General features: G+C 52.0%; 1 protein-coding gene across 3 annotated transcripts in view; it reads left to right on the top strand.

The window, feature by feature from the left end:
• The window catches only part of KIAA0930 (KIAA0930 ortholog), a 44,724-nt gene that overhangs the window by 9,734 nt on the left and 14,398 nt on the right, over positions 1 to 20,592 (top strand). Inside the window, exons 1-2 of one of the 3 annotated variants that reach the window (XM_002831254.6) lie at positions 18,494 to 18,872; positions 19,030 to 19,181. In XM_002831254.6, the coding sequence (XP_002831300.4) occupies positions 18,620 to 18,872; positions 19,030 to 19,181 (405 nt within the window). In that variant the 5' untranslated portion in view covers positions 18,494 to 18,619. Of the gene's footprint in view, positions 1 to 18,493; positions 18,889 to 19,029; positions 19,182 to 20,592 lie in introns of those variants that run through there. The other 2 variants (XM_063723102.1, XM_024239687.3) reach the window with 2 other exon arrangements.

The raw sequence follows: 20,592 nt of genomic DNA, 5'->3' as shown, positions 1-20,592 counted from the left end.
ACCTGCCTCAGTCTCCCAAAGTGCTGGGATTACAGGCATGTTGAGGCACCGTGCCCAGCCTCAACCCGTTTATTTTCTATGCTAGGTTTGATAAAGAAGCTGGTAATTGTGGAGGAGTCTGATTGGATAAAGAAGTGTGATCTGGGCTGGGAGAGGTGGCTCACTCCTGTAATCCCAGCACTTTGGGAGGCCAAGGTGGGTGGATCACAAGGCCAGGAGTTCGAGACCAGCCTGGCCAACACTGTGAAATCCCATCTCTACTAAAAATCTAAAAATTAGCCGGGCGTGGTGGCAGGTGCCTGTAATCCCAGCTACTCAAGAGGCTGAGGCAGGAGAATCGCTTGAACCCGGGAGGCGGAGGTTGCAGTGAGCCAAGATTGCTCCACTGCACTCTAGCTTGAGTGACAGAGCAAGACATTGTCTCAAAAAAAAAAAGAATGTGATCTGGTGGTAATAAACTGGGGGCACTTAGCAAGGCCTGTTTGTTGAGATTCTTCTCTCAACTAATCCCTGTGTCTTCAGAAATGAAGATGCTCTTTTCCTCCAGACATAGAGAGGGTGCCTTTCACATGAGGGTCTTATGACCTGCTTCAGGGAGAAGGGCGGGGGAGGGTGAGAGAGACCTTCCTGCTTCTGCTATTTTCTCAAATGCTAGCGTGTCGTATTTTGGGGTAACGTGGCCTGAACCCTATCACCAACTGCCCCTGGGACATCTGCTCCCACCTGTATGTGTCCCAGGTGCCTCCAGCTCAGCCTGACCAAGGCGTGACTCGCTGCCCGCCCCGTGTCTGCTCTCCTCAGCCGCAGGCCAAGAGTCAGCCCTCCCTTGCCCCTCAGCCAGCTGAGGTCCAGGCTGTGCTGGGCTGTCTCCTCTCCCCACCTGCATTGTCCCATATGTCCCCATGTGGCCGTTCCTGACTGTCATTGTCACCCAGGCTGGAGTGCAGTGGCACAATCTCAGCTCACTGCGCCCTCCGCCCACTGGGTTCAAGTGATTCTCCTGCCTCAGCCTCCTGGGTAGCTGAGATTACAGGTGCCTGCCACCATGCCTGGCTCATTTTTTGTATTTTTAGTAGAGACAGGGTTTTGCCATGTTGGCCGGGCTGGTCTTGAACTCCTGACCTCAGGTGATCCACCCGCCTTGGCCTCCCAAAGTGTTGGGATTACAGGCGTGAGCCACTGCTCCTGGCCCATGTTCACACCTTTAAGAACCTCTTGATGTCTGCCAGGCATATAGTCCAAGACCCTTGGTGACCTGCCCCAGCTGACCCCCTGAGCCCCAGCCGTAAGACTTGTTAGAGGGGGTTTCCCGAGGGCCCCTCCACACTCAGGCTGGAATCATCCTCCTCAACCCGTTGTTGGCGGAGAGGGGGGCCCTTGGCTCTAGGGCCCTTGTGTGTCCTCTTCCTGACCCTGGTGGAATCAGCCACCACTCCCCTTGTTCTTGGTGCCACCTGTCAATTCCTGCCCCTGTGCTGTGACACTGTGTAGTCCCCCGTGTGTGGCTCCTGTCCCTCTCCCATCTGAGCTTCCCTCCACGGCTCTGGCTTTTCATCCCTCGCACCAGCTCAGAGTAGACGGATGCCTGGGCGCAGGCCCCTGGGCGTGACAGGGGAGCTGCCTAGGGGCGTGTTTGGTGGTGGGGGTGTGGAGAGGGATCTTTCAGGTGAGTGGTTGGGGGGTGGAGAGGGATCTTTTGGGTGTTTGGTGGTGGTGGGTGGAGAGGGATCTTTCGGGTGAGTGTTTGGTGGTTGAGGGGTGGAGAGGGATCTTTCGGGTGAGTGGTGGCTGGGGGGTGGAGAGGGATCTTTCGGGTGAGTGTTTGTTGGTTGGGGGGTGGGGAGGGATCTTTCGGGTGAGTGGGGGGTGGGGAGGGATCTTTGGGGTGAGTGAGTGGTGGGGGTGTGGAGAGGGATCTTTCGGGTGAGTGGTGGTGGAGGGGTGGAGAGGGATCTTTTGGGTGAGTGGTGGTCGGGGGGTGGAGAGGGATCTTTCGGGTGAGTGTTTGGTGGTGGAGGGGTGGAGAGGGATCTTTCGGGTGAGTGTTGGTTGGGGGGTGGGGAGGGATCTTTGGGGTGAGTGGTGGTGGGGGTGTGGAGAGGGATCTTTTGGGTGAGTGAGTGGTGGTTGGGGGGTGGAGAGGGATCTTTGGGGTGAGTGGTGGTGGGGGTGTGGAGAGGGATCTTTCGGGTGAGTGAGTGGTGGTTGGGGGGTGGAGAAGGATCTTTTGGGTGAGTGGTGGAGGGGTGGAGAGGGATCTTTTGGGTGAGTGGTGGTGGGGGTGTGGAGAGGGATCTTTCGGGTGAGTGGTGGTGGGGGTGTGGAGAGGGATCTTTCGGGTGAATGTTTGGTGGTGATGGGGTGGAGAGGGATCTTTCGGGTGAGTGGTGGTTGGGATGTGGAGAGGGATCTTTCGGGTGAGTGAGTGGTGGTGGAGGGGTGGAGAGGGATCTTTCGGGTGAGTGTTTGGTGGTGGGGTGGAGAGGGATCTTTCAGGTGAGTGGTGGTTGGGATGTGGAGAGGGATCTTTCGGGTGAGTGAGTGGTGGTGGAGGGGTGGAGAGGGATCTTTCGGGTGAGTGTTTGGTGGTGGAGGGGTGGAGACGGATCTTTCAGGTGAGTAGTGGTTGGGATGTGGAGAGGGATCTTTCGGGTGAGTGAGTGGTGGTGGAGGGGTGGAGAGGGATCTTTCGGGTGAGTGGTAGTGGAGGGGTGGAGAGGGATCTTTCGGGTGAGTGGTGGTGGTGGGTGGAGAGGGATCTTTCCGGTGAAGAGGTGATCATTTGTTGGGGAACTGGCCCTTGAGCAAGGCATTGCCCACACAGGGCCCTGCCTGAGCAGAGGCGGCAGGAAAAGGGCAATGAAGGTTCACACTGTAATTTGCTGAGTCGCTTCCGAGAAGTCACTGTAGCCCTCTGGGCTCCGTTCCCCTTTGCAGAGTAGGACTGCTTGCTGCTCTATCTCTACCTGGGGAGGGAGCGAGGGTCGGACCTAGAGTCTCAGAGTGTGTCATGGAGGCTGCCTGTGACAGGTGGCAGAGCTGTGCCTCAGTTTCCTTTTATGAATTAGGGAGAAGAAGGTTGACCTGGTCACTGCTCACAGCCAAGGTTCTGGGACACATGTTCACTGGTCCACACTCTTAACCACTTGAAACCAAGCCACTTGTAAAAAGCACTATGGGCAGTCAGAAACCAGCTGCTCAGGGAGGTTGATGCTGTGTCTGCTGGGGTTCGGGGACATCAGAAGTGAAGGAAGCAAGACACGCGACAAGAATCACACCCCACTCTGGCCCCACAAAATAGAAATCGAACCCTGTCATCCCACAACCTTCACCCTTTGGGCTGTAGATTTCCTGCCCCAAACCCCCAGCTCTTATCTGCAGGTCCCTCCTGCCAGCCCACGGGTTGTCTGCGTTGGCCGGTGCTGACCTGGGCCATCCCTGAGACCATGCCTACCAGGGGTGTGGGGGTCTAGGATTCCAGGTTTCTCCTGATCCAGGGAGGAGGGAGCTGCCCCCGCACACAGTGGGAGCTCGTTAGCTGCTGCTCAGCTCCCGGGAGCCTTCTCCCTGCAGCAAACCCCGATGGATCCACCCCAGCCAGAGCTACTACTGCTTTAGGGTACAGGGATGAGGTCATCTGTATCAGAGGCTGCGACAAGAAGAAGGCTCTGCGTCCAGGATCCTTCCCTGAAGTTCAGCGGGGCCTGTTCTCTCCCAGGGACAGTTGGAGCCAGAGTAACTGCCATCCCCTTTACGGAGGGGATTTCATTTCCTCCAGTATTGTATCGGCAGCATTTCATTCCAGTGACAGCCCAGTGACGAGAGGGGTGTGGTGCCTGTTGGCAGAGGGAGACAGTGGGACTTACGCTAAAGCACTTGTGCAGGGTCCCATAGCAGCAGGGGATGCTGGACCTAATTCTCCTGGATTCGAGGCTGGCGCTGCCCTTCTCATGCTCAAACATATCCCTTTCTCCAGGGAAGGATGTTTGATGCCTTTTTTTTCCTGGGTGGGCCTGTCCTGGCATAGTGTACGAGGCAGGGCCCAGCCCCCTGGTTTTCACAATGAGTGGGTCTCAGAAGTCAGAGTAGAGGAGGGCTAGGAATGAGGGTTGGTGCGGGAGTGGGCATTTCCGAGGACGCTGCCTGCGGAGAGCATGAGATGGAGCAGGGGACTGAGACCCCTGGGAAGGCAGAGCCGCAGAAGCGCCCAGAAGGGGCCTTGCATCCTTGTCCTGTGTGGTGTGTCGTTGCCTTGCACCTAGTACACGTGGGCCTGCACACTGAGCACCTGCCGTGGGCCGGGTGCTGGGCACGGGTGGGTGGCATTGGCGGATGGGTCCAGTTGTGTGCCTGGCTCCCGGCTCAGGGCCTGGGCAGGGAGTGGAGGAGTGAGGGAGGAGGTGAAGCACGTGGTCTGGGTTCCTCCGCCAGGGTTTGGCATCTCTGCAGATATCGTGAGCTGGGGGCATGGGTGGGCCTCAGGGTTCAAGGGTTCTGTGACTTCCTCGTGTTGCAGAGGAGGAGGCAGGAGGAGGTGGAATGATGACTGGGCAGTGACCGGGTGGCCTCAAGCCCAGGCAGTGGAGGAAAGTGGGGGGGAAGCTGGTGGTGCTGGCTCCTGGCTGAGATGGGGCACCTTTGCGTGAGTGTCAGGAGAAGCCTGAGAAATTACTCAGGAAGTGGTCGGTCAGCTGGTCGCATAGGAGGCCATTTTCTGTGTCTGAGCAGAGCAGTGAGTTAGGAGCTTGGATAAGGCCCCCATGAGGATGATCTCACAGAAAACGGGAATTTGAATCTGGAGCCACTGTTTCAGCTTGATGATTGTGCTTAGGAGATACTGAAACTGTCCGGAAACAGCTGTGGGGTGGGGGGCGGCAGGTGCGGTGGTCACAGGAGGTGAGGGGTTTGTGGGAACTGTTGCTTAGAGGAGGATAAAGGACGCTTTATGGGAGCCCCAATCCAGCAGGAGCCTCCCCCCCATGCAAGGCACCTCGAGGTCAGGGTTTATTCCCCTTTGTCCCCCAGGACCTCATGCAGCGCCTGGGGCAGAGCAGGCCCGCAGAACTGGATGCGAAGCCCAGCTCCCACCAGCTTGCCAGGTGCCCGGACTTGAAGGCCTCGGTTTCCTTAACTGTAAAATGGCTATTAGGCGGTCACAGATGTGGCCTAGGGATTGTGAAAGCACTTCGAGGATTTCACAACGTTGTGCAAGTCTAAGCCAGGCCCATGAATAAAGTTCTGCCTGCCAGCAGCTGGGGGTGAGTGGAGAGGCTGCCGCGTGCTCTCTGAGCGCACTGAGGCTCGGCACATCCTGTGTTGTCGTTCACTGGCTCCCTGTGGTGGATACTGCCCTGCGCTGGGCCCCGGACGCCCTGCCAGCAAAGGGCCTTGTCTGGGTGGGGAGGGGCCCTCGGGACAGGTGGTTAGGAGCCAGGGTGACAAGCCTGCAGCGTGGAGCCAGGAGCGTGGCTCTGCAGGCAGGTGGGGCTGTGGCCTGGCCCTGACCCATGCCAGCGGAGTGACTGCAGAGCAGGCGCCTGGGCCTTGAGCCCCAAGTTCCTCATCAAGTGAATGAAGGGAATTGTTCTTACCTCTCAGGATCTTTGTGAAGACCAAGTGAGGCAACGTGGGCACGGGCAGCACTCGGGATGTCTTGCAGGGCCCCAGCTGGGTCAGGGAAGGCCGGTGCTGGGGTGGGGTGGTAAGGAAGGCACCCCGAGGGGGTGACTGCGGAGGTGGAGGTGGCCACTGAGCTGACTTGCACAGGCCAAGTTGGAATGGGCGCTGTGCCCGTGTCCTGTGCCCTGTGGTGTGGTCGAGGCCCTCCAGGGGATGCGGGGCGTTTGGTCAGGGAAGAAGGGCCGAGGCTGGCTGGAACATCGGGGACCACATGGCAGATGTCGGGGGCTGCCTGGAGAGCCTGGCTTGCCTGGTAAGGGAGCCTGGACTTCTTCCAAAGGAAGATGTGGAACCAGGCAGGGGTTTTAGGCACGCAACGTGGAGACCCCACGTTTCCCTTTGGTCAGAGGAGAGGGCATGGCACTGCTCACGTGGGGACTCAATGGTCCAGCTCCCCTCCTCCAAGTGCCTCGTCAGAGCAGCCAGGGGCCTCCCTGGACAGTGCCTTTGTTTTCTGTGCCCCGAGGGAGGGAGGCCCTCAGCTGGAGAGGCTCTGGGAGAGGCTCTGCGAGGCACGAGTGGATGAAAGGCCTATTGAGGGGCCACAGAAGCCCATTCAGCCAGCCCTGGCTGCCTGGGTGCGGAGGCTTCCAGAGGGCCAAGGGCCACCTGGACTCTCCCCAAAGGGGCCAGTTGACCCCCACCTTTGGACCGTGGCCAGGGCCAAGTGGAGTCTGTTGCTGAGCCCGGTGTTCTCTGGAGAGGACGCTCTCAAGGCCCTTGACCCAGACAGTCCCGGGACAGGCACCCAGCATCTGCAGGCCACCCCACGGCAGAGACGCCTTCTCAGCCCCCTCCCCACCAAACACTTCAGGGGTCCCCAGCCCTCTGGGGATAACACAGAACCCCTGACCCAGGGAAGAGGGCCCGGCCCCTCCAGCTCTTCTTCCCACTCCACTTCCTCAGCCTCAGGGCTGATCCACCATCCTGGCTTCACTCATCTTCCCCCCAGGGGAGCGTTGAATGCTGTCCACCTTTGCCTGCTTGATTCCTAGTTTTCCTTGAGTCCCCAGCTGACTGGAATTCCCTGTCCAGCCATCACCTTCCCCTACTGGCCCCTGCCACGGCTACCATCTCACTTCTGTCTTTGTTACTTATAAATACAGCCTGCTTCCACTGAAGCTGGGGATGGCGGGGGGAGAAGGGACCGCATGAGACCAAACTAACTGATGTGAGGACGAGTGGGTTCAAGCACCAGCTCCAACTGCGGGAGCCGGGCAGTCTCTCCCTCCTGCTGCGTCCTCATTTGTAAAATAAACTGCTTCAGTTGTGAGATCAAGAGCATCAGGCCCCAGTGTTTAGCACCATGCCTGGCACTACAGGAAGCCCTGGGTGTATTTGTAAACATGCTGTAGAATATTTGTAAAACAGGACAAAGTTATTCTGGCCTCACTTTTTTTTGTCTTTGTTTTGTTTGCAGGATGAGGGTCTGTGCACTGCACCACTCTTAACCCTTCACTGTGGACATGTGCGTGTAATTCCTTCAGTCTTTCCTCCTAGGCATTTTTTAAAAGAGACAGTTTCCTTCATTTAAGTATTCAGATATAATTTTGTGTCCTGGCTTTTTTCCTCTACCATGAGCATTTTTCCAAGTAACTGCATTGTTAGAAATGTTTTGGTTACTTTTTGGATAGGTAAACGTGCTCAGGGTACAAAATACAAAAGTTATGAGAGGGTTCTTAATGAAAACACTGAGTCTTTCTCCTTCATAGTTTTTCTCCCCAGAGGCCATGAGGACACTAGTCATGATGTAATAATACTTACTCACCCTGGGTGCTGGCTTGGTGGTGACCCTGGGTGCTTATCTGGTGCTGTTCCTGGGTGCTGGCTCTGTGCTGACCCTGGGTGCTTATCTGGTGCTGATCCTAGTTGCTGGCTCGGTGCTGACTCTGGGTGCTTATCTGGTGCTAATCCTAGGTGCTGGCTTGGTGCCAGCACAATTTTAAAGGCTTCACGTGGATGGACTAACTTTCAGCAACCCAGGAGGTAGATACCATTGTTACTGCCATTTTACAAGTCAGGAAACAGGCACCAAGAGTTTTGGATTTGTCTGTCACATGACCAGAACTGCTGGAGCCAGGATGGACCCTGACGATCTGGCTTTCTCACCTCCCTTCTCTTCCGCAGGCTCCAGCAAGCATTGGAGTCATGTTAAACGATTGGCTTTAATAGGAAAAACCTCTAATATTGGTCTGCTCTCCATTTTTCGCTTCGTTTATCCTAGAGAACTTTCCTCCTTGGAACAGATAGAGTTGCTTCAATCTTTTTTAATTGCTGCGTAGTATTCTGTTCTGTGAATGTCTTATAGTTAGTTTATTTAACTACTATCCCTATTGATAGGACAACTTCAGCATTTTGCCAACAGTGCTGTAATGCTGTAATAATTTTATGTAGGAGGCAGATAGTGAGACCACAGGGAAAAATTCATCTGTGGGATCACTGGGTCAGAGGTAAAATGCGTTTGTGATTTTGACCATCTGGTATTTTTGGCAGTTTACGTTCCTACTGCAGGATATAAAGTCCCTGTTTCTCCACATCCTCTTTGACCTGAAGTGTTGTCAGGTGTTTTGATCTTTGCAAATCTGATAGGTGGAAAGTAGAATTTTGAGGCTTTAATTTACATATCTCTAATTGTGTCAAGCTGAGCATGTTTTTGTGTTCTAAAACCACTTAATTGCCTTCTGCTTTCCTTGCCATTTTATTTTCTTATGCATTGTATACGACTTAGTATTTGTTAAGGAAATTGCCCTCATTTAAGAGTTCTGTCTATGTTTCCAGTGTGGTATTTGTTTTTTGCTTTGTTTGTGGCATATGTGTGTGGTGGTGGGGCACGGGAGTGGTTTTATTTCCCTATAGAAATTTTTAATTTTTGGCCAGGCCCAGTGGCTCATGCTTGTAATCCCAGCACTTTGGGAGGCTAAGGCAAGCGGATTGCTTGAGCTCAGGAGTTTGAGACCAGCCTGGGCAACATAGTGAGACCTCATCTCTACAAAAAATACAAAAATTAGCCACGTGTGGTGGCGTGCGCCTATAGTCCCAGCCACTTAGGAGGCTGAGGTGGGAGGATCACTTGAGCCTGGTGAGGTCAAGGCTGCAGTGATTGTGCCACTGGACTCCAGCCTAGGTGACAGAGTGGGACCCTGTCTCAAATAAAAAAAGAGAAATGTTAAGTGTTTATGTAGTTTGATTGATCATTCTTTTCGTTAATAGCTTTTATGTTCTCCTTAGAAAGCCTTCTCCCTCTCTGAGGGAATAAAAAATCCTCTCATGGTTTTCCTTTTTTATAGTTTTACTTTTAACATTAAAAGTTTTAATCTTTTTGGAATTTATTTTGGCTGGAACAGGGACCCAAGCTTATTCTTTTTCCTCAGCAGGCCACTTGTACCAAGACCAATTGTGGAAGAATAATCTGCATCCTACTGATTTGAAGTGCTGTCTTCATAAAAACTCTTGGCCAGGCACAGTGGCTCATGCCTGTAATCCCAGCACTTTGGGAGGCCGAGGCGGGCAGATAACCTGAGGTCAGGAGTTTGAGACCAGTCTGGTCACCATGGTGATACCCCGTCTCTACTAAAATAGAAAAATTAGCTGGGCGTGGTTGCGCGTGCCTGTAGTCCCAGCTGCTCAGGAGGCTGAGGCAGGAGAATCGCTTGAACCTGGGAGGCAAAGATTATTGTGAGCCAAGATCGTGCTACCGTACTCCAGCCTGGGCAACAAGAGTGAGCCTCCGTCTCAAAAAACAACAACAACAAGAAAAACCCAGTTATTGTGTGTTTGAGTTTTGTGTTTTTGCTTTCTATTCTGTTCCATTGATCTGTCCAGTCATGTACTGATACCACCTTGCTTTCATTAATCATTTAATTCATTTATTCAATTAGCAAATATTTATTACGTCGTATATGCCAGAAGCCATTCTGGAAACTAAATGTATAGCATTGAACAAAATGATCATAGAGCAAAAATAATCATGTCTTCATGGAGCTTAAGTTCTGGTAGGGCATCTGTGTGAAAACATACATCAGCTTTGGTAGGGCAGGTGTTGGCAAACTATAACCCCAAATCTAGACTGTTTCCTGTTTTTGTAAAGAAACTTTTATTGGAACATAGCCATGTCCATTTCCTTACGTATTGCCATGGCATGCCATTTCTTGATGTACTGCCATGCCATTTGCAGCTATGGTCTGCAAAGCTGAAGATATTTTCTCTCTGGACTTTCATGGAATTTGCTGACTCCTTTACTAGTGAAAGACTGAAAGTAAACAGAACAAATAGGCAAAATATATATTCGATAGTGACAAGTGCTGTGGAGAAAAATCAAGCTGGAAGTGGGATAGGGCATGTTGGGGGTGGGATTTGCAATTTTAAATCAGGTGGTTTGAGAAGGCCTCTCTGAGAAGGTGATATTTCAGTAAAGAGCCTGGGGGCAAGTCAGGAAATAAGCTTGGTGGAAGAATTTGAGCCGAGAAGTGATGAGAACTGATTTGTGTTCTAACAGTGAGCAGGGTGGAAATGCGGAGACCAGTGAGCAGGCAGTGATGGTGATATGGACCGGGATGGTGACGCTTAGCACAGGGTGGAAGCAGTGTTTTGTGAGAAGTGGATGGGGTTGGGGGAGCCGGGCACAGTGGCTCACACATATAATCCCAGCACTTAGGAAGGCCTAGGTGGGAGGATCGCTTGAGTCCAGGAGTTCAAGACCAGCCTGGGCAACATGGCGAAACCCTGCCTCTACAAAGAATACAAAACAGAGCTGAGTGTGGTATTGCATGCCTGTAGTCCCAGCTACTTGGGAAAGTAAGGTGGGAGGATCGCTTGAGGCTGGAGGTCGAGGCTGCAGTGTGTCATGATCATAGCACTGTGTTCCAGCCTGGGCAACATAGACCCTGTCCCAAAATAAAATAATAAATAGAAATCAAGAATGGGTGTTGAATTTGATTGAATGCTCTTCCAGCATCTGTGGAGATAATCCTGTGTTATTTCTCTTTTGAGCTCTAAATAGATATGAATATATTAATAGATTTTCTAATATTGAACCTTTTTTTTCCCGAGACCGAGTCTCTGTCGCCCAGGCTGGAGTGCCCCGATCTCGATCACTGCAACCTCCGCCTCCTGGATTCAAGCAATTCTCCTGCTTTAACCTCCCGAGTAGCTGGGATTATAGGCACCCGCCACCACACCCGGCTAATTTTTTTGTATTTTTAGTAGAGACGGGGTTTCACCATGTTTGCCAGGCTGGTCTCGAACTCCTGACCTCAGGTAATCCGCCTGCCTCGGCCTCCCAAAGTGCTAGGATTACAGACGTGAGCCACCGAGCTTAGCCTAAACCATTCTTTATTCCCAGTTAAATCCTGCTTGGCCAATGGCATATATTTTTAATAAGTTGCTGGATTCTTTTAAATACTATATTTAAGATTTTTGTCTTGACATCTGTAAGTGAGATTAGCCTGTAATTTTCTGTGTGTGTGGTCTTTGAAATCAATACTGTGCCTCCTTGTGAAAAAGAATTGGCATGTTTCTTAGGCTCTGAAGTTGTGTGAGTAGCCCTGAAGCTAGCTGTCTGTTTCCTGAAAATCTGATAGGATTGCCTTCCCAAAATCACTTCTTGGGCTGGGTGCAGTGGTTCACACCTGTAATCCCAGCACTTTAGGAGGCCGAGGCAGGCGGATCGCTTGAGCTCAGGCGCTCGAGACCAGCCTGGGCAACATGGTGAAACCTGTCTCTACCAAAAATACAAAAATTAGCTGGGTCTGGTGGTGCATGTCTGTGGTTCCAGCTACTCAGGAGGCTGAAACAGGAGGATGGCTTGAGCCCAGGAAATGGAGGTTGCAGTGAGCCAAGATCATGCAACGTTATTCCAGCCTGGGTGACACTGAGACTCCATCTCAAAAAAAAAAAAAAAAAAATCACCTCTTGGCCTGCTGTGTTAATGTACTTTTTTGGGGGGTAGTTCTTGGACATTTTTCTTTATTTAATACAGAACCATCATTTTTAATGGCTATAAACTATTTTAATTAGGGCTTTACCGTAACTTACTTGTGTGGTTTAATGGTTTAATCCTTTTCTAAAAAAGGATTGGGGTGGGTTTCAAGGAATGCCTCCTAAAGTCTAATTCGTGATTATTCCCAGGGTCTGGTTAGTGGAAAATGTTCCAAGTTATCATAGTAACCACAGTGGCAGTTGTCATTCATCGTTTCTAAGTGCGTGTTGCACTGCTGAGCACTGTGTAGGAGCTCATTTGGTCTCCGTGGTAACCGTAGGAGGCAGCTGTTCTGATTTTACTGATGACGAAACTGAAGGCAGGAGAGGTTCAGTCACTTACCCACGTGGGCAGTGTATCACGAATGGGAATCAAATCTGCTCTTGAACTGCAGTCTGACAAAGTCTTCCCCCATCCCGTATTGTGATTGGATTCGCGTGAAATGCCTCGAAAGGTAAAAGTTTCCCTTCCTTTTCAGTGTGCATCTGAAGAACCATCCCCATGGAAAATAATTAAATTATGTTAAATTGGCACTCGGCTGGGAAGTGGATCCCACAGCCCCTGTGCATGAAGCTCTTGTCTGAAGTTCTTCCAGGGGTTCTTAGGCTATCCCAGGAAGCCCTGAGGGTGCTTCAGGGCTCAGAGTGGCCCCTGTGAGCCCAGCCCGCTGGGGACTCAGAAGTTAGGGGAGGGGGAAGGTTTGAAAGCCTGAGTTGCTTTCCTAGCTGTTCACCGGGTGACCCCCGGGTTCTCTCAGTTTCTGCATTTGTAACATAGCTGGGAGAATCCTCGTGCAGGGCCAGGCTAAGGATAAGGATGTGGGCTTATCCAGGAGAAGGATATGGGCTCTGTTGGAGGGGCTGGGTTTGAGTCTCAGCTCCTGCACACGCCATCTAGCCGCTAGAGTCTCAAGTTTTGGTTGAAAATGAAGACTGAGGTTTGAAACTAAGCTGAGGTTGTCCCCACCTCATAAAGTTGCCATGAGGATCTGAAAAGACAATGGGTGAAAGGGCTTTATAAACTATAGGGTGGGCCGAGCATGGTGGCTCACGCCTGTAATCCCAGCACTTTGGGAGGCTGAGGCAGGCGGATCACCTGAGGTCAGGAGTTTGAGACCAGCCTGGCCAACATGGTGAAACCCCATCTCTACTTAAAAAAAAAAAAAAAAAAAAAAAAATCAAAAAAATTAGCTGGGTGTGATGGTGCATGCCTGTAATCACACCTACTTGGGAGGCTGAGGCGGGAGAATCACCTGAACCTGGGAGGCTGAGGTTGCATTGAGCCGAGATCACGCCATTGCACTCCAGCCTGAGCGACAGGAGCGAAACTCTGTCTCAAAAGTAAATGAATAAACTGTAGGGTGCAGGGCACACACGAGCTGTCATCACATTCCTCGCTCCTGAAACCAGCACTGTTGAGCTCTTGGTGCTGTCATGTCACCAGTCCAGGGTCGTGCAGAAGCAGGAGGAGAGTTAGTGGCAATTCAGAGGTGGCAGACACCACACTGGGGTGTGGACGGCCCAGGCTTAGTGCTCACTTCCCATGCGCCCTCTCCCCTGCTCGTCCCTGGAGTCACTCACCTGGAAAGGGCTCTTCCAGTTCTGGAGTTTGAAGAGAGTGACTTACAGAAGCAGGTCACTTGCTTGAGGCAGGGGAGGCAGCCGGATCGCCAGAACTCCTAGCAAATATCGGTTTGCCTGGTCCAGGCCATTGTCATTATTTGCGGATTCACCCACTCACTGAAATTTATTTGTAACCCCAAAATCAGTACTGATGGTACTTTCGGGTTAATGACTGACATTCACGGAGTGTCGAAAAATAGTGTCGAAAAATTCCTTACCTGACACACGTTCCCAGCTGAGGTCAGATGAGGCAGTGCTCCGCCTCACACTGTAAAGAAGTGTCCTTTTTGCAGTCTAGTTAGTGCCATGTATTTTGCATTTTTTGTGCTTTTTGTCAGTGCTTTAAAATGGCCCTGGGCTGAGGTGCTATCTAGTCCCAGGCACAAGATGGCTGTGATGTACTTTATGGAGAAAATACATGTGTTAGAGAAGCTTCGTTCAACATTGATCGTTGTTGGCCATGAGTTCAATGTTAGCGAATGGACTATATGTTAAATATGGTGTCTTTTTTTTTTTTGAGATGGAGTCTTGCTCTGTCTCCCAGGTTAGAGTGCAGTGGCGTGATTTTAGCTCACTGCAACTTCCACCTCCCGGGTTCAAGCAATTCTCCTGCCTTAACCTCCCAAATAGCCGGGATTACAGGCATCCGCCGCCACGCCCGGCTAATTTTTGTATTTTTAGTAGAGATGGGGTTTTGCGATGTTGGCCAGGCTGGTCTTGAACGCCTGACCTCAAGTAATCCACCCGCCTTAGCCTTCCAAAGTGCTGGGATTACAGGCATGAGCCGCCGCATCTGGCCTTAAGTAAGGTGTCTTGAAAGAGAAACATACATAAAGTAAGGTTATGAATTGATCAGTTGCTGAAAATGTGATCAGAGGACCCTAACCTTGTATTTCCCTTAGGAGCCAGCGGGTCGGTATTGACTAATTTGGTGTTCACCGCTGCCTCAGATCAGGAGAATGGATGGTAATCTGGCTCCATAGGACCCCGGGAGGGAAGGCAGGGCCGGGGGCACAGAGCTGTCCGAGGTGCCACCACCTTAAGCCTGGCTCAGCTTTCAGGGGCCACATCTGCTTCCGTAAGTTTCCACTGGGCTTGAGGGTGGGGAGAACCTGCAGCCCTGACTGGCAAGACGGTAGGGAGAAGGGACAGAGAGAAGTCTGGAGACGAGGAGGCTCTGTGCTAGACTAGCAGCTCCCAGGGCTTGTGACCCAGGGGATTTCTTGCTCGGCAGGCCCTGGGAAAGGGTGAAGGGAGAAGGGGTTTGCTTGTGGGAGAAAGTCAGCAGTGACTTCACAGGCCAGCTGTACCTCGTGTGTTTATTCACAGCCAGTTACTGCACCATGAGGCCAAAGGACACTGGAAGGTTTGGGATTCACTGACGTGCTCGTTGTCAGTGTTTCTGACATGCAGGGCAGCAGAGCAGAGGGTCTCCAGCAGCCCACATTGCAGCAGCTGGAGCTGTGCAGCCAGCAGAGCACTTTGACTTTCAGCCAAGTCCTCACCTTGGATTCTGGGAGGGTGGCAGGTTAGAGACCCATCTGACAGATAGAATCACTGAGGGTCAGAGAGGTTGGCTGAATGAATTGGCCATCTGAGTAGGGAAGAGTAGCGTCAGGACCTGAGCTCACATATGTTTGACTGCAACTCCTATCATTGTACTGTGCTTCCGGGAATCAGAGATATCCCTCCAGTCCTGACCTTTCCTGGCTCTTGGATGTGGAGTGTGTTTGTGTTTGCCTCCCTTCCTCCCTCTGAAGAGAGACTCTCCTCTCTCACTCTCCCCGCTCCTTTTCTTTTTTTTTTTTTTTTTTTGTGAGAGGGAGTCTCGCTGTGTCGCCCATGCTGGAGTGCAATGGCGCCATCTCGGCTCACTTGAAGCTCCGCCTCCCGGGTTCACACCATTCTCCTGCCTCAGCCTCCCGAGTAGCTGGGACTACAGGCGCCCGCCTCCCCGCTCCCTTTCTTAGTGAGTCCTATGATATTAAAAGTTGTACATTCATGGGAAAAAGTAGTACAATCTTATGACTGAAAATATTAAGTCAAAAAAAAACAAAAACATATGCTGTGTTCATTTCATCCACTCCTGGCATTCTGGTCTGTTTACCTCTGGTGTTTCCATGTGATTTACGTAGTTGTCATCAGTGTGTCTACAACTTGGGGTTCCGCTTTTCCACCAAACATCATATTACACGTATTCCCATGCATCTGTGTGTAGTCTTTATAGCCATCCTTTAAAAAGACTGGTGGTGATTTGGTTGAATCTGTATGGCGTGCTTTACCTCGGGGAAATGTCAGAAATTGCAGGATATTGTGTCCTTTCCTTTCGTCATCTTCATTGTGGTTATTGCTGTTATATTATTTTTTCTCATTAGTAACACATGAAATGTTTTTGTGCAAAAGGCCTTTAATTTTGTACTCTGCCATAAGGTAGAGGCATAGGAGTGAGAAAATGCTCATTAGCATCTCACACGTTTTGTTCTCTAGCATATTGGAGAGTTCCAGTTCAGTGCACCCTTGCCAGCATCAGCTACAACTTAACAATTTTATTGGAGTATAATTTATGTAAAATAAACTGCACATATGTAGACTAAACAGTTTGATAAGTTTTACGTTTTTTAAATTAATTAATTTTTTGAGACAGGGTCTTGCTGTCTCCCAGGCCAGAGTGCAGTGGCACGATCTCGACTCACTGCAGCCTCTGCCTCCCGGGTTCAAGTGATTCTCGTGCCTCAGCCTCCCAAGTAGCTGGGACTACAGGTGAGCACCACCACGCCCACCTAAGTTTTGTATTTTTAGTAGAGATGGGGTTTCACCATGTTGCTCAGGCTGGTCTTGAACTCCTGACTGACCTCCAGTGATCCGCCCGCCACAGGCTCCCAAAGTGCTGGGATTACAGGTGTGAGCCACCGCACCTGGCCTAAATTTTATTTTTGTATACCCTTTTAGAGACAGGGTCTCACTTTGTCCCCCAGGCAGGAGTGCAGTGGTTCGATCATAGCTCACTGCAGCCTCGAACTCCTGGGCTCAAGTGATCCTCCCACTCAGCCTCCCTAGTGGCTGGAGCCATAGCCACGTGCCATCATGCCCAGCTAATTTTTATTTTTATTTTGTAGAGACCAGGTCTCACTATGTTGCCCAGGCTGACCTTGAACTCCTGGCCTAAAGCGATCTTTCCGCCTTGGTCTCCCAAAGTGCTGGGATTACAGGTATGAGCTACCTCGCCCGGCTAAGTTTGATGAGTTTTGATGGCCATATCCACCTGTGAAACCAGCGTCACAATCAAGATCTAGAATCTTTCAGGGCAACCACCTTCCTGCTTTAAGTCACTACGGTTCCGCCTTTTGCGAAATATCGTGTGAATGGGATCATACAGTAAATAGCTTTTTGCGCCTGACTTCTTTTGCTCTGCAGGACAAGTTTGAGGTTTATCCACGGTGTCGTGTGTGGATCACTAGTTTGTTTTTATTGTGACATGTGTGCATTCTCCTGGTTTCCAGTTTGTGGCTGTTATGAATAAAGATGCTGTGAACATTTGTGTGCCAGTCTCTGTGGACATGTGCTTCATTTCTCTTGGGCAGGTACCTAGGAGTGGCTAGTGGCTGGTTTTGTAAGTATATGTTTAACTCTGTGAGAATCTGGCAGTTTTCCTAAGGGCTAGTTTGTTTGTTTGTTGAGACAGAGTCTCGTTCTGTTGCCCAGGCTGGAGTGCAGTGGCATGATCTCGGTTCACTGCAACCTCTGCCTCCCGGGTTCATGTGATTCTCCTGCCTCAGCCTCTAGAGTAGCTGGGACTACGGGCACCCATCACCACGCCCGGCTTATTTATTTATTTATTTTTTTCTGAGATGGAGTCTTGCTCTGTCGCCCAGGCTGGAGTGCAATGGCGCGATCTTGGCTCACTGCAACCTCTTGCCTCCCAGGTTCAAGCGATCTTCCCACCTCAGCCTCTCGAGTAGCTGGGATTACAGGCACCTGCCACCATGCCTGCCTAATTTTTGTGTTTTTACTAGATACAGGGTTTCACCATATTGGCCAGGCTGGTCTTGAACTCCTGACCTCAGGTGATCCACCCACCTCAGCCTCCCAAAGTACTGGGATGACAGGCATGAGCCACCGCACCCAGCCAAGGGCTGGTTTTTAAAGACCAAATTTATTCTGTTATTCTGTTGGGCTCTAAGAGGGAACCAAAAGTGAAGCAATGTTAAGAGGAAGTAAAAAAGAATTGAAGTTTATCCAGGAATAATCATAGTGCTTTGCTTAATTTTGCAAGGGTCTGTAGTAGCGTGACTTGGGCTTTACCTGTTGCAAAAACGCGGCAGGAACTTCAAAGCAACTCTGCAGACAGCACGCGTGTTTCGTTCCCCCGGGTCCTGTGAGCCTGGGAGGTCTTGCCAGTCCCGTGGGCTCTCCTGGGAGGTCTTGCCAGTCCCGTGGGCTCTCCTGGCCCTCACCCCTGGAGGCTGACAGGGCTCGCTGTCCCAGACCCTCACCGATGAAGCCTCCTTCTCTTTTCCTCCCTCTCACTGCCCTAGAGTCCAGGAGCCAGGCAGGGCATGGGAGTGTGTGAGCAACACACTGTTGGGCTGAGGGCTGAGGGCCGAGGGCTGGGGCTGGCTACAAGTCCTGGTTCTTTGGTTAGTAGTGTGGCTGACGTCAACCAAGGCTGGGGTGTTCTGCATTTGACTCAGCTGATGGCCGAGTCCTGGTCGGCCCACTGGCCTGCCTGTGAGGGCGAGAGAGGGTCCTGGCACCACTGGCCCTCAGGTTCCCCATCTCTAAGTGTCGGTATTAGTTCCTTCCAGCCCTAGTACCAGCACTAGATCGCACTGGTCAGTGAGGTAGACAGAAAACAAAAGCAGACCCAGTTTAATCTACTGAGTTGATAAGAGAGAGCTTGGCCGCATAGTTTGAAGTGTTAAATCTGTCTAGAGAGGGGACAGACCCACCTATGTTGATCCTGCTGTGTGCCCGTGGTCTCGGTTTGTCTGCATGTGCCCCGAGGAACCTGTGGCTCAGAGCCCCCGCCCATTGTCCCATCACCAGCGGCAGCGCTGGAACGGAAACCCAGATCTTCCCTACCAAAGCCTGTGGGCTTTTTCTGTTTTGCAGGAAAATATTACAAATATTTATCATAAAGAAATACCATTTGTAATAGAAGGAGAAGTCCCCTTGAGGATCAGATGAGCACGAAGCTGCGCAGACGTGGGGCAGGGGTGGGGCGGGTGCTGTCTCCCCGCGGTTCCCGCCTGCAGCCTTGGCTGGCTGGAGGGCGGCTGTCCCTTTAAGTCGGGTTCCCGTTGGGACTGCCGCAGCCAGGGGGAGTGGGTGGGGGTGAGAGATGTTAGTGAGAGCCCTGCCTCTCCAAAGGCTCCCCTCCAGCCAAGCCTTCCCGGCTTCCAGCCCAGACAGCAGCCAGCCAGTGGCGTTCCTGGCTCCTCGGGATTTTCCTTTTCCTCCGAAGCTGCTGATTCATCCCCAGGCTGGAGTCCGGCTCAGCTGTGGGGCTGGGAGCATGGGCTCTCAGGCTGCTGCTGGGCGGAGGAACTGGGCCTCCTGGGAGGTGTCCTCCAGCCTCTCTGGATGCTCCATGGGTGGGGGTCGGAAGTGGTGAGGGAGGGGCAGCGCATCTCAGAGCCCTCGCAAATTTCTGGCCAGAAATGTGGGGGTATGGGCACAGCTTGCCCAAGGCCATGCTGCAAGGGCCAGAGTGGCCGTCCTTCCTCACTCCTGTCTGGCCTCCCTCTGCAGGGTGCTTCAAGGATGACCGCATCGTCTTCTGGACTTGGATGTTCTCCACCTACTTCATGGAGAAATGGGCTCCCCGGCAGGACGACATGCTTTTCTATGTGCGCCGGAAGCTGGCTTACTCCAGCAGCGAAAGCGGTGCAGACGGGAGGAAGGTGAGTGACCCCCGGCCCCTGCCCCTGTGTCCGTGCCCCAAGCATCCCTGTGGTGTCTGCTGTCGGCGTGCATGTGGGCTTTCCTACAGTGCTCATGCATATCAGAGGGTGAGTGATATTTATTGAGCACCTACTGTATTCCAGGAACTGTGTAGACAGTCTCATGTGCAAATCTGGATGTGCTGGGTGTCTGTACACATTGTCTGTCATTCATCTTCACTGTGACCCTGAAGGGCAGTGATTGCCGTCACCATTGTAGCTTTGAGGAAACAGGTTCACAGACAGCTGACTTGGCTGGCCTCTTATGATTAGTCAATAGATGGTAGAGCAAAGGTCGCACTCCAGAGCCCAGGGCCCTCCCTTGGCCATGGCAGGGTGACCTGACTCGGTGGTGGTGATGATGATGGTGCCTTCCACTTACTGAGCCGTCTCCATCATCCAGACACAGTGCTGAGCTCTCTTCTTCTTAGCCCCATTGTGAAGTCCCAACAACTCGACAGGGTGGGTGTTCTTATCCCTTTTACACATGAGGAAGCGGAGGGCTCGGAGATGAAGTGATTCGCCTAACGTATTTCATCCACTAAATCGAAGTGTGGGAGGAGCTAATAAAATACATTTTGCATGCTTCCTTCTCTGTTTTTCACAGGCTTTTGCAGTTTGTAAAATGTTTAAGCAACCCCATATGCCAGATATGGAAATGCTTTTGTTTTCCTTTAAAAACAAGAAATGAGAGGGCCGTGGAGCCAGGTCTGGAACTTGCAACCTGCCTGGCTCTGTGACTCTGGGGCCATGGTTTGCTGGCAGAGGCTCATGCAGGGATTACTTGGAGCCTGGCCTTGCCTTGGGCCCATTTTCTGAGCCTGAACACATGCGGGATGGATTTTCTGCAAGTGGACGGGCCTGGATGCCTGCATGCTGGCCCCGAGCCCTGAGCCAGCCCCACTTTGGAGGGACCAGCAGGAGACCATGAACAACTGGCCAGAGAGGTGGGGGAACAGCCAGGAGAGGGGAGGGCACCCCAGGAGGGGAGGTCTGGAGACGGTGCAGCCAGTGGGGTGCAGTGTCTGAAGGGCCTGTTGGATTTGGTGCCAGGGAGGGGTGGCGGTCTTGGTGCAGCAGCTTCAGTGGCAGGTGTGCAGGGACTAGAGCCACACTCAGGGAGGCAAGGAATGCTTTCCGGGAGGGACGAAGAGGAGGCCTGACTGGTGATGGGATCCCTGAGTAAGAACCTTCTGGAGCTGGCTCAGGGCTCCTCAGAATCTGCTGCCATGCCCGCCCTGTCTGGGTGTGCAGTTGAGAGACCAGCTTTCAAGGCCAGTCTTGTTTCCCCCTGGTTTACCATATGACATTGCCAGGTCATCTCCTCTCTGGGGTAAAAGGGGATCAGGGCAGGTGCCCCGAAAGGTGAGGG

This window comes from Pongo abelii, chromosome 23 (assembly GCF_028885655.2).
Source record: "Pongo abelii isolate AG06213 chromosome 23, NHGRI_mPonAbe1-v2.0_pri, whole genome shotgun sequence".
NCBI lineage: Eukaryota > Metazoa > Chordata > Mammalia > Primates > Hominidae > Pongo > Pongo abelii.
The sequence above is the reverse complement of the archived record's forward strand: the minus strand, read 5'-3'. Positions and strand labels throughout refer to the sequence as shown.